We start from the raw sequence: 13893 nt of genomic DNA, 5'->3' as shown, positions 1-13893 counted from the left end.
AAGAGTGGCCGCTGTGTAAGGAGCATTTCCTCATCATGTATAGGTTGTTTAGAAAATGAAAATGACATCGAGGAACATTTCAATACATTTAATTTCCTATTATTTGTCGCATGATTCGAGCAGTTCAAGTTGGCCTTGCAATTGGGATATTTGTAAACTTGTTCTACCCCGTGTTCTACATTCTATTATATACAGGCGCGTAGCCACGGGGGGCACGGGGGGCACGTGCCCCCTAAAATTTCCAGGATCGTTTGAAATTTTGTAGACCCCTTTTTTTGACCTCGATCGAATACATGTATGTGCCTCCCAAATATCAAACTCTGGCTACGTGCCTGAGTATATAGTGTCAAATCATCTACGTATCTAAAATATGATTTAGAAGAATATTTACAATCTTTACGACCATCGTTAATAAACAAAATAGGCCCAAGCCTATAGTGCCTCGAGGTACTATTATTTTTGTTTATTCGGAATTTCAGAAGAAAACAGTACATACGGCAGACTGATCATGATACAAAACAGGTGATGAGAATTTGACAAAGCAGACGGGGCTGCCTGGGACAAGAAAAGGTCAACTGAATTAACATGACCCTCAGGTCTTCTGTCCCACACCCCGTCAGCTCTATCCAAATATAAAAAATAAATTCAAAAGAAATAGTCAGCAAAACATAAGTTTATGAAAGTGTGTCAGATTGAAAAAGGGTAGGGCGATATATTAAGGTTGACATGAAATGTGAATGTTTAATTGAAATACAAAAATATATATGCATGTATGATTAAATGTGTGGAATCTCTGTGTCGTTTTCGGAAGATGATGTTGCGTTGTACTGACTCACATATAATATTATTCCATATAATACTTTTGTAAACAATGACTCTGATAATAATAATAATAATAATAATAATAATAATGATAATAATAATAATAATAATAATAATAAAATAATAATTCGTTATATGTCGCTTTTCAGGACCGCATGTCTAACTCGACAGAAACTCACGGATTATACGAACTGGTAAATCACGAGAGACAATAATTGCTGTTTGTAGCTTGAGTTTACATAAGCATTTATATTTTTCATAAGGTTGAACTATAGGACACTTGGAGAGTGATGGTAAGAACGCTGGTGACATATCCTTATTAAGCTTAGGTAAATCCGACGCAATTTCTTCTATCAAATAACTTTTACAAAATCTGTCGATGTTTTATGAAAGAGTGACACACTTTTTAAAGGTTGCAATATCCAGACTTGACAACCATTGAAATTTGTTCTGGCCAGAATCGTGAAACGTTCAATTTTCATATGATGATATTTGCAGTTATTTTCATGCGTCAATCAACTGATGTGCTTTTGAATCAGTTGTTGATGAATTGATTGATTGATTTATTGAATGAAGGTCTCACTCAGTATCAGGATTAATGCTTGAACCTCTATCATTTTATCAACCGCCTGCCTTTTGAAATAATTTTATCAAGAAAGATATTCTTCTTCACCCTAAATCGATGATTATCTTATGTCAACGCTGCATTCTTTCATCCCTCGTGTTGACATGCTGTTCGTGTACATGTTCATCTGGTTTCATTTCTAGGTTATTTTCAGCCAAGTTTGGTTCACGACGACAGCATGATGTTGAGATTTGTGCAAACATCCCTTGCGGACCAATGGTCCTACAAAGTGACATAAATAGGAACAGTCCGTATACCCAGCTGATAATCATGATTATTATAAGAAATGTCCCCAACTGAACATAACTGAGTACTGTTGCCGGCAACATGGATGCACCTGCAACCAAGGTGGTAAGTGCTGCGAGTGTAACAGCTGAGCCAATCGTCTGTAATGCATGCATTGCCCGAGATGTCCTGTCTGGTTCGGTTGCCTGGCGGTAAGCAACACCTAGATGAACTGTGAAATCCACTGATAGACCAACAGCTAGAGAGAGGACAGTGGATTCAAATATGTTGAGTTCCCATCCCAGTAGAACCACCGTGGCGATTACAACAAACACAGCACATGCAATGGCATATATCGCGTAAATGGTCACTAAAATGTTTCTGATGGTGATCAACAGAACACAAGCTGCGAAAACGAGCGACATGCCCACTGCGATTGGTGTTCCCGTAGCTAAACTCTGTTGCAGATCAAAGAACCACAGCTGCAGGCCAGACTCACTTATAAACCATCCTCGACGCAGACCCGAAGGTGCTTTAGCCATTCGATCTTCTATGAAACCATTTACATCAGACCAAAACTGACCAATGGGGTCGTACCTCAGAGAAAACTGAACATTTGTTTTGATTGTAAGAACCATTCCAACAACCTCATTATCTGAATTAAACCATAAACCAGGAATATAGCTTCCACAAGATTCCGAAGCCTGACACGCAATTCCGTAGAATATAGGCACACACTGATTGAAAAGAGAGGACGAATATGGAAATGTTGTTTGGCCACAACAGGGAGAAATATCTCCTATACACGTTTTCTCCATGAAACCTTTGAATAAATCAATGAAACAAAACTCGTTCGGCGCAGTCGCAGAATTGTCATGAAAGCTTGCATTTCTGAGATCTGTACAGAAATCATAAAGCCACGTTTGAGCTTCGGGTGATTTGACATCAAAGTTCTTGTCAATGACTGTAGTTCCTTCGGAATCTGGATCCCAATGGTTCCCATTATCTACAGGTTCTATTCCCCAAACAATAAATGCCGGCATTGTGTTTTCCGATTCACTCTCAAAGCTAAACGTATCTTTGTAGATCTGGTCATACTGCTCCAAAATATGACTTGTCCTAAGAAGCTGAAGTTCAGCTTGGGATGGGAGACGGAGTCGTGGTTCCACAAACACCACACATAACCCACCTATTCCAAGACCACTTAGAAGTAGAATCCACAGGTACCGTAACTTAACAATGATAATTGGCAAGACTTCTTCGAAGAACTTATTGCCAACTCTGCTCACATGGTCGTATATTCTTCCCAGGAAAAACCATAATCCACAGCGTTTACATGATCCTTCTTGCGCCTCTTCGTCGCATATGAAATATTTCTCATGTAACATGACTGCCGCCGGAATCCAAGTCACCGTGAGGACGAAATTTACTAAAATGGAACTACCAGCAAAGACAGAAAAGCATCGAACTGCTGTGATGCTGCTGATGCATCCTGCAAAGAGGGCGCTTGCCGTTGTGAAACTTGTAACAAACATGGTGGTCGCGGCGTGTTTCAGAGTCTCACGAAGTACTAATACTCGATTCTCGCGACCGCCACCGTGTTCTTTTTTGCTCAACTTCCAGATGTCGACGTAAACGAAGCAGTCGTCGGCCCCTACACCGACAAGTAGCACAGATGTTATTATATTGATAAAAGGAAAGAAAACCAATCGAAAGACAGTATGATAGATAAAGTAAGCTATAACGAACGAAAAAATAATGCTAACCATAGTCATAATTGTGACAAATAATGAACCCACATACATCCAAATGATGGCCACGACAACTAGGAATCCGATACCGATATAGATGGTGTCTGCAAAAAGGTAAGTAGCGAATAAATTTAATTTTATTCCTCCATCAATGGCGGCAACTTGTACTGCATCATCGGTTAGTCGAGGTTTATCGGCATATATTTCATACAGAGTTTGTGCCCCATAAAACGGCCCCTTCATCAGAGGTTGAAGCACAATGACGGTTTGAAGATCAAAGGCACCTTTTGCTACTTGCAGTGCAAAGTTCGTCGGGGTGAGATAGTGGAATATGGTGTATACCCGTGCGTCAGCTGAACAGTTTGCAGGAACATCACTGCAAGTAGAGCCACCATCACCACCAAGGCATCCTCTTGAGTAGTATCCAACGCATTCCTCTAGCAGCTCTTTCATTCCTAGTACATCACTGTCATCAACGTCATCGCAATCTACTTTGCCAACCATCAATGCTGTCACGTGTCCTAACGATATTGAAGGGCAACAACTGCCATTTGTACGATACAAACAGATCTGATCAAAACCGACGTCACTGCGAAAATTTTCTTTGTCATGTTGACACACAGATTTCATGCTAGTAGAAGTGAACATCTCCAGTGAGTCATCAGTAGATCGGTAGACCATTTTGACCCTAGATGAAACTACGGACGAAAAGAAAAAAGAATTACAAAGATGTGATATATTCAGTGTTATTCTGTTAACACGTTCTCTTTATAAAATAATGCATCGCTGCTTCATTATTGTAAGAACAGTACAAATTCATCCTCCGGTTTCCTTTTTACATTATTCATACATGATTTTGCATTGAGTATATGACTAAAAAAATGAAAAGACTAAACATACATTTCCTAAGTAACATAATTGTACCAATTATAAATGCGAGCGAGCTTTTGGGGGGAAATATTGCTCTAAGTCGCTCTATGGGGCGCATGTTATGGAGAAAGGAAAAGGAGCACTTATCAGAAGGAGGAGGGGCAAAAATTACACGGGAAAAGGGGCACTTGGCAAAGTAAAACGGGCACCTCTCAGATTCCAATAGGGGCAATTAATAGAAGTGAAAAGGGGCACTTCTCGTACCTGAAAAGGGGCACTCACCAGAGATGAATAAGGGCACCTGTGAGAATGGAAATGGTAACCTATGGCAAGGGAAAGGGTCACCTAGTAAATTGTGTTAGGGGCATTTATCAGATATGAAAAGAGCACTTATTAGAAAGGAAAAGGGGCACGTGTCAAATCAAAATGATATCTGTATGACAAAACAGATCATATTAGAATGGTTGTCAAATGAAATAACAACAAAAACATGCTTTTTATTAAATACAGACATTTCAGAGTTTGCACGGCTATCTAGAAGTGTCAAAACAAAGTCTTTACTTGCAGACTATGCTTCTAGTCTTCTTCCTCTTTCCGTCACAATAGTGATGCTCATGGCGCAGTGGAAATTATATTTTCTTGTTCCCTACTTTTATTCTTTCTTTTAAAAAAATTTAAAAAACCTATTTCATAATCTTGATACACTTCATGCTCTCTCTTTAATTTTGTTTTGGTTTCATTCCAAATGTTTTAACAGAGCTATAGAATTTCCCATTCCTAAAACAGATTATCATGAACTTTTTAGTTCATAATAATATTTTGTTCTAAAGCCCCACTGTACTACTTATAGCTACTTGCGCCTAATCGGTGCATGTCGGTCCCCATTATCCCCTTTTTCTTATGTTAATTGAGAGCTGATTTGATGAGATAACCACCTGTCAGTGACCTTGCACTTTGCATGGAGATCTAATCCCCCTGGCCAAACTAGTGCAGATGGGCTTTAATGGGAAATTCCCCTTGGCCAGGCAATTTTTTATTCCTTGCTCATATAATTTAATTGTTGTTTCTTTTGTTTATGGTTAGGGTTATAGTTAGGGTTAAATTAAATCGCAAATCCAGAAGCCACATTATCTTCTTTCTTTTTTTTTTTGGGGGGGGTAAATCCTTTTTTGTTGTTTTGTAAATATAACCAGTTCTTTGTATCAACCCAAATATTGGCAATATTTTGTAACATTTTACTACATAGTACATAGCGTGAATGCTTAGATACACTTTACAACGTTATCGTGTCATGTTTTCTCTTTGGCCATATTAGGTATCTGAATAACGATGTATAACAAATAGATTTGTGATTTCATAACTGTTTAAGATTCATGAAGATGCCTTACAACATTCGGATGCATTATCTTCATGAATAAGTTATACTTATTCTCCCTTTTCTACATAATATTATGATTAGCAGTTATAACTCTATCCAGTTACTGTTTTGAGGTTTTTGAATTATTATATGGATTTAAAGACCCTGTCGGAAGCTGACAAATTAAATAGATGAATTACATATCAACGGAAAGCTTATGAGCCATAGACCCCCCCCCCTCATAAACACACACAACACACATAATCACAAACACACAGACACACGTATTGAATGAGAAAACAGACCTATATCATAAAAAAAAAACCTTTATCTCAGTCACTGTCAAACGTTAATGTCATGTCATAATCATACTGGCTAAAACCTGTTCTATTTTTTTAATTCTTGGACGGAGTCACGTCGGATAAAAATGCAGAAATGTTTTCCTTATCGTACCATAACCAGACATGGTAAAAATCTCTTTTACAAGTTCAGCTTTTTATCGCTCAAAATAATGTTCGTAGGCCAAATAAAAAACAAAACATGTTTAGCCTCCTGCTTTTTTGAAAAATAGGAAGGAGGAGGAGGCCCTTTTTTTTTCTTCTTTTTTTTCCCTTCAAAATGGCCGCTCAAAATGGCCGCTCGATACATTTTCCCTGACAGTCAGGCTATTTTTCAAGATGCCCGCCGACATTTTGTTAAATATTTTTAAAATCAGAAATAGATCCATTTTAGCAGTGTTTTTCATGTGTTTTTTTCTTCAAAAAAAAATTTTCAAAAAAAATTTCAAAAAAAAATAGGAGGCGGCCCCCAAAAAGGAAGCGTGCGGGGACGATTAACATGTATATTTTATTCAATGGCCTTATTTCTTATGTTATCTATGCCTTTGGTTAAGCATAATTATAGAATGTAAAAAACCATCTGGTGTTTAATTCATCCCTCTTTACATTTTATTCCGTTTATAACAACATTTGTTTTTCTCGAATTGATAGTTCAATAGTTCAATAGTTTGGTTGGCTAGTTGTAAAGGTGTAAAGAGAAAAGCCATGACGTCTCTTTTACTTCGTGAATTCTATTTTAGTCGCAAACTGAATAACAAAGAGGGATACTGGAGTGTATAGTGACGTACACAGTCACGCATATCGTACGCCATTTCGTATTTGAAGCGATGCCAAAAACAGGCGCCACATAATCAAAAGAGGAATCCAAAAATAACTTGACTCTATATGAATGCCAGGCAGAATAATGTATGGTATCTACTTGCGGGATCTGAACAACAGTGCTGCTTTAATGGCACCGTGTGGGTTATCATGACAAAATTGTGCGTGAAACCACATCCAGTCATGCACAAAACTCAATTGATCGGGCCAAACTTGAAAGGTGTCCAGCACTCCTTCCAAACAATGTACATATTTTCCTTTCATGATGGAATCATAGATAATAAAGCGCAATAACCCTTGTACTGACAAAATACGTATTGTAAGCGGGAAATTATCAAGTCCAGAACGCTGTAAGCTGCTATCATTGGTACAGTATTTGACAATGGGAAAAGATTTGTGTCACTTTGAACAGGTCAACATTCAAAAGTACTTGCAAAAAAGCATTATCTACTGCAATATTTAGCAGTGTTGAGCACAACGCTTTCCCAGATGAATGTATGTAGCCATATAGTGACCATTAAAATCGAAGAAGATGACTAATGCAAAAGTTTTGGATTTGGTTAAAAGTGTTTATCAATTTGCAAACTTGTCCGTATGCACTAAAACTTTTCATCGAGACAATATCGTGAAAACTTCTATGTCATCTCATATGAAATTAAGGTAACCGAATTGAATTTTGCTGCTCCATGGCTGCAAGAAGACTGGGTGCAGAAATTATATTAATAAAACACATACGGTATTCAGTCAAGGAAGGAACATCTTTCCCTTTCTTCCACTGTAATCTATTTAATCGAGTCTGCCAAACGTAGTAACAAACGAAAATGACTGAGAGGAAAGGATTCAAAATGAATAGGTATACTAGTCACACATTTTACAGGAAAGAAAACAATATTAGAGTTTAGTGTTGAAATGCCTAAACGTCATAATTTGCGACGGGGAGAGTTCTTGCGTGCTTTTATCACCTCTGCGTGTCGTGTGGATGTGGTTGTGTCTGTGAAAGTGGATAGCATGTGTTTTTTCTATTTTTGTTTCAAACGTGTGCTTTCTAAAGCCCTCACAAAATTGAGCATCCATCAATCCGAGCATGTTTGTATATAGATAGTTATCATTGTATTAATATGCATCAATCACCTGACCCGGAACGACTTTCTCGTCGGGGGTGCTGATGAGCAGGGGCGACGATTTCTTTTCATGACCGGGGGGGGGGGGGGACAATTCACTCTTCTGCTTTTGTATGTGTATTTGTATTGTATCTAAGTTGAGGGCTGCGGGCACGTCAAGCTACTTTGTATATTTCTGTAGCCCTCCTGCATCTAATGTATGTTTATTATGCATTTAATATATTTGTTTAATTTCGTATATTATCTGTATAAAATTATATACAATTGAAATATTGTATCAAACCATATTATGTTCATGGAAATGTATGATAAAAAAGAAGTAAAAAAAGATGCAGAAACCAATAAATCAAATCAAATCAATATTTCTATGACTCTTAATATGGTAAACATACAGTGTAAACTGTGCTTACGCAATACTAACGAAATACAGATTTTCTACAATATTTACTCGTACATTTTTAAGGATATTATGCGAGGGAGCGTTGCGACCGAGCGAGGAGATTTTTGCATTTCTATTAGTCTAATTAAACGCTGCACTGTTGGGCCTTCCAGAACCTAAAGGTGTGCTGCTAAACATTTGGTTTTTGGTTTTGTTTGTTTGTTTTGTTGTTGTTGTTGTGTTTTTTTTTTTGGTGGGGGCTTATTTGAAACCTTCTTGGGATGTAGATAAATACTTTGATAGAAAACTAAATCGTACTTGAAGAGAAAAGGGAAAGAAAGAGGAAAGACGGATTGAGGACGGTAAACAAATTAACAAGAGACTCCCAAAGTTTTACCCCCACAATCCTCTCACCGGCACCAGAGTTGTCTAGAGGCAAGCTTTTGGTCAAATTAAATAGCAAAGATTTTATTCTTACGATCATTGGTGCAATCTCCCAGCAGTACATCATCCCCGACATCATCATCTAGAGTTTGGTTTTGGATGTCTCTGGTTACACGATGAGGAGAACACAGGTCAGCGTTTGACTGGTCAGATGTTGATGGGCATGAGTAGACCCCATCAGCACCGAACTGCATCCTCCTCAAGGCTCTCAATCGCCCACTGATGACAGTTCCTCGGGCTTCGAATCCCTGTCAAAATGAAATACAATAATAATAATAATATGGATATCTATATAGCGCCGGTATCCGCCAGGCTCTGACGCTCATGGCGCTGTACATACATGTATTACTATCACAAAAATATAACTTTCTTAACTAAAATAAAGTAAAATAAAACAACACAAATTATTACGCTACATTGACATGATTAAATAGCACTGTTTAGAAAGAGATGGGTTTTTAGAGCAACTTTGAAATCGTAGGAAAGACAATCGTCTCGTACCCTCCCTTATATCCCTTATAAACAAGTACCATCAGGTAGCCATGGTACTCAGTGTCCAAATTACCGTCCACCATTCGAACCATGCCCATGGTAATGGTTTGATACCATGGTTACCATGGTTTAAATGGTTGATGGTAATTTGGACAAATTAAAGAACCATGGTTCCATGGTTACCATGGTTCGAATGGTGGATGGTAATTTGGACAAAGAACCACGGTACCATGGTCCGAATGGTAGAAGGTAATTTGGACAAAGAACCATTGTTACTATGGTACATTTTTATAAAAGATATCATTAACACAATATGTTTCCTGGTTACACTTAATCATTATTCTAATGATGAATACAACAATTTCCATTCATTTATACATGGAAATGATAACAAAACATTACTCTGGAGTTTTGAAGCTTGGGTCCAGTTATGGGGCCCTATTTATATTTCTGACAATACCTGGAAACCTCGACGAAAAAATCATTGAACCATAATGTCTCTAATTTATTGTGAAAAGTAGAAGTCATACTATGTATTTTAAAGATGAATTGGAATAGTTTTTGTTATTTTCATTTTCTCTTGTTTACTGCATGAGTAGTTTATGTTACAGGAATACCATGTAAAACAACCTTGAGTTGAATTTTTAAAATAAATCTTGTCAAAACTAATGTTTTTAAAATGATACAAAAAACGAATAGATAAATGACTAAATAGACAGTATCCACATACAGTCAACATTAAACTTTACAAAAAATAACCAATCGGTCTACTGTTCAGGCAATTTTATAATATTGTTTTCTATTAGTTCTCTTTCGAGGGACTTTATATGTTCATATCATAAAATAACAGCTATTTACAACAAGGTTTATATACATCATTCATGCAATTGAAACATATCATATGGTACAAAACATGAAACTTATGTGACATAATCACTAAATAAATAATGAAAATATTGTTTTTATTTAATGTTTATGACCGAAGCTAATATATTATTCATATACATTAAAAAAAATGATTTGTTTCTTTCAATGTTCATTCAAATGCAATCCAACAAAATATATGGGGAGTGTTTCACAAAGATCTAAGTTGAACTTATCTCTAAGTTGGACTTAACATATTATTATGGAAAGCCGTTAGCATCTATGAAAATATTTTGTAAAAGTTATTTTAAAAAGCATAAAATGTGGATTCAAACCTGTCCATTCATATTTTCTATTATCAAGGAGATGTCATGTTCTAATTGATGCGGAATTTATAAAAAGTCTAAAATACTTGAACTTTTACTTAGGAATATATTTTATTTAAGGCTACAAATGGCTCTCCATAACTTTAAAATCCAACTAAGAGTTTAAAGCCCATCTGTACTAGTTTAGCTAGGAGGGATTAGACCACCCAGGAAGGTCACTGACAAGTGGCTGTCTCATAAACTCAGCTCTTAATTAACATATGAAAAAGAGGATCATGGGGGACCAATGGTCACCGATTAGGCATTGTTTTCTATATAGAGGGAGCACGAAGCTACAAGTAGTATAGTGGACTTTTAAGTTTAACTTAGGATCTTTGTGAAACATCCCCCAGGAAGTATCATCTTACCTTTGTTGGGTCATCGAAGGTAGGGAATTCATTGAGAAGGATACCAAGACCTGTCGAGATGACGACCACCAGACAAACGAGTAACAGGACCACGGACGGATACTCGACTATGAACTGAGAATACCTGAAAGTGTTAAGGGCATCATTTAACAATGTTAAATCTAAAGGAGATGCATGAAAAAAGGTGGTATAAGAAACAAGAAGTGTACACAACAACAACAACAAATCGAAAGACGAGACTAGATAAGACGGGAGAAAAGAGAGAAAATAATGAGAAATAATAAAAGACTCAGCATATCGACAATAGGCACAGCACACAACGGGCACAAGACAACAGGGGGAGGGAATAAAAGGCTGACAATCTGAAAAATATTCAGTTAGACACATATTAATATCAAGAATAAATTTTACATTTAGCCTGGTATTTGTAATCAGCTAATCATGTACCATAATTAACGTTGGACCTCCCTTCTCTGCTTGATGTACGTCTGTTCCTATGGTTGCATATTATACAAATAATAAATGGTTATGAGTTCAATAGTGCGAATATTTTCATGAGTTGAAAGATTAACATTCTGTTCAACGAGGCGTCAATAACTCTAAAAGTAACACCAGTTTCTCAGTACTGTATATTCTCCTATCCAAACGTTTTTTTTTTCTCTTTGTATCCAAACTTTATCCAGGCATCAACACACCAGCTCAGACAGTGCAGTTGTAAGCAAAGAGGTTACAAAGCATTCTAACTTTTCGTTTAAAAATATATAACAAATCCACAAACCTCTCTCTGATGTTTCGTAAAATTTTCATGATAAAACCAGGGATGGGTCTCTCTTCAGTAAAAGTGACGTCCGCAGGACCTTCGAAAAAAGATGAAAAAGATTTTACACATTTCCTCTTCTACAAAATCAATCACAACAGGGTATCATAATGTAAATCTTATTTTTATAGTTTTTATGGTATACTAGCAAATTATTATCTATATAAGGCCTCCCGAAGTGGTACAATAAATCAGTGTATTCAATATATTTAGCGCAGTAACCGGATGACTGACCAATATTGTTTTCGTATTGCCTAGTCATCTGGGAACTTCGTTTGTTCTTTTTAAATCGTTATCTCTCTCTCCCTGGGGGAGTTTTTCTCTTTTCAAAAGTAGTACTGTATTTATTTTTGTATTTGACAGATTATGATATTTCATGTCCAAGCATGTATTTATTTTGTTTACTTCAACAGAAAAAGCGTTCTTGAAAGAAGGAAAAAAAAGAAAATGAAATGACTAAGTATTTTTCTTTATTATTATTACTATTATTATTTCAAACGAAAAAGGAAAGGTATGAAAAAGTTGTTTTGATTAGCAATTGATGTTAATCAAGAGTTATGCTTTTGTATTGTATTTTGATTATTCTGAATGTGATGTAAAGTCAGTATGATTTAAATTGCATGATTTTGATTATACATGTACTAGCTCTGGTATTGAGCAAATATTACACACCTTATCAATATTTTTTAAAGCCATATTTACCGAGGTAAGTCAAATTTTGTTATTTCGCCAGTCAGTCTGATATAGATAATAATGTTTTACAAATTTTGAAAAAAATGACAAAGTTGGGGATAGTATTAATAATAAAGGAATTGAGTGAATTTTAAACCACTGATGTCATTTTACTAATAATAGTATGAATAATCAAGAGAATCTTTGCTAAAAGATTATTTAAACCCCAACACCCACCCCATATGAAAGCTAGACCAAAACTTGCTATACTTATGGAGACACTAGCCAATATCGCATATTTTGTTTACGTTAGATAATGACAAAAACTTTCATTTAAAGTCTTTCGAAATTTTGTTAGGAAATTCATATGATTTCATATGCAACATACAGGCCTTCTTTTTTTATACAGAAAGAAAATGTTACTTTTAATTGTAATACTCAGATTTCGAACTACTGCACCCGTAAAGAGGGGCTAGTTTTTTCGTCATCTTAGAAGGAAAAAAAAAAAAAAAAAAGTTTCATCTGGTTTAGACATATTTTGACTATATAACATTACATAAAATATTGATAGCTTACTAAACGCATATTCCAATATTACTTTTTCATATTTTTAAATTGAAACGTTCGATATAGGGTTTCAAAGCCCATACGTATTATGTATCATCAACAGGGGCGGATCCACGTAGCGATTATTCCGGCCCGGGCCCCCTCCCCCCTAGCACCCCAAAACGATAAAAAAAAATAGGATAATAACGTAAAGTTAACCTTTATTTTTTTTAAAAAGCGCCCCCCTACCCCCCCCCCCCCCCCCCCGCTTATCGCCGGCCGGCTGAGTCGGCACTAAATTTTGTATTAAGATTTGGCTACCCCCCCCCCCCCCCTTGACGCCGTCTGGATCTTCTGCAGGCGCGGATCCACGGGGGGGGGGGGGGGGCTGACGGGTCAACAACAAAAAAGAATTCTCAAAAAAAATTCTCACGAATTAGGTGAAAAAAACAAAAATATTGGTCTCACCCCCCCCCCCCCCCCGCTTATTCACCGGCTGACTGAGTCGGCGCATAATATTTCCTGAAAAATTGGACAAAAAAAAAGTGCTTCCTACCCCCCCCCCCCCCCGCTTATTCACCGGTGGCCGAGTCGCAACTGATATTTTCTCACGGATTGCCCCCCCCCCCCTCTTCCGCCGGCTGGATCCGCCACTGATCATCAATGCGTAGACTTAATAAAGACACAAAGCAGACCGTTCAAATCATTTCGCAAACGTAAGTCCCACATAAAGAGAGTTCCTTTAAAATCACATTTTATCCATATATGTAATATGTTTATACAGCCATTTTCACTATTGACACAATATTTTTCGATATTAATTTTCCCGTGCCTTTTAAAGTTTTTTTTTTAATAAACCGCTTCATGTAGGGAATCCAAAATAATAGATGCAATGATGAATAATACAATTTCGTATATGATGAAATATTTACCGTAATAGCGCTTCCACACAAAATATCTGTTTTATCCTTCATATGTTTTCACAAAATAATGCGTTTCTGCCGGTATCGAGGAATAA

General features: G+C 36.7%; 1 protein-coding gene across 2 annotated transcripts; it reads right to left on the bottom strand.

Annotated features, from left to right (window-relative positions):
* Positions 1–292: 292 nt before the first annotated feature.
* LOC105445776 (protein dispatched homolog 1-like) lies at positions 293–11738 on the bottom strand. Of its 2 annotated transcripts, XM_011681746.2 has the most exons (4): positions 11619–11738; positions 10841–10964; positions 8786–8999; positions 293–4121 (listed from the first exon to the last, which is right to left on the bottom strand). In XM_011681746.2, the coding sequence occupies exons 1-4, from the start codon at positions 11645–11647 to the stop codon at positions 1519–1521; spliced, it is 2970 nt and encodes a 989-aa protein (XP_011680048.1). In that variant the 5' UTR covers positions 11648–11738; the 3' UTR covers positions 293–1518. The 2 variants fall into 2 exon arrangements, with proteins under 2 accessions (XP_011680048.1, XP_030844442.1); XM_030988582.1 differs by lacking the exon at positions 11619–11738 and having other exon boundaries at positions 10841–11313.
* Positions 11739–13893: the final 2155 nt, after the last annotated feature.

Source organism: Strongylocentrotus purpuratus, unplaced genomic scaffold (genome assembly GCF_000002235.5).
Source record: "Strongylocentrotus purpuratus isolate Spur 01 unplaced genomic scaffold, Spur_5.0 spur5_scaffold_17, whole genome shotgun sequence".
In the NCBI taxonomy this organism is placed as follows: Eukaryota; Metazoa; Echinodermata; class Echinoidea; order Camarodonta; family Strongylocentrotidae; genus Strongylocentrotus; species Strongylocentrotus purpuratus.
This window is presented reverse-complemented; position numbering and strand designations above follow the sequence as displayed.

Coding starts and splice junctions, on each gene's coding strand:
- LOC105445776 (XM_030988582.1), bottom strand. CDS start 11,227: ATGTGTCTAACTGAATATTTTTCAGATTGTCAGCCTTTTATTCCCTCC. Junction 9,000..10,840: donor CCTTCGATGACCCAACAAAG/GTAAGATGATAC, acceptor TCATTTTGACAG/GGATTCGAAGCCCGAGGAAC. Junction 4,122..8,785: donor GGGAGATTGCACCAATGATC/GTAAGAATAAAA, acceptor TTTCGTCCGTAG/TTTCATCTAGGGTCAAAATG.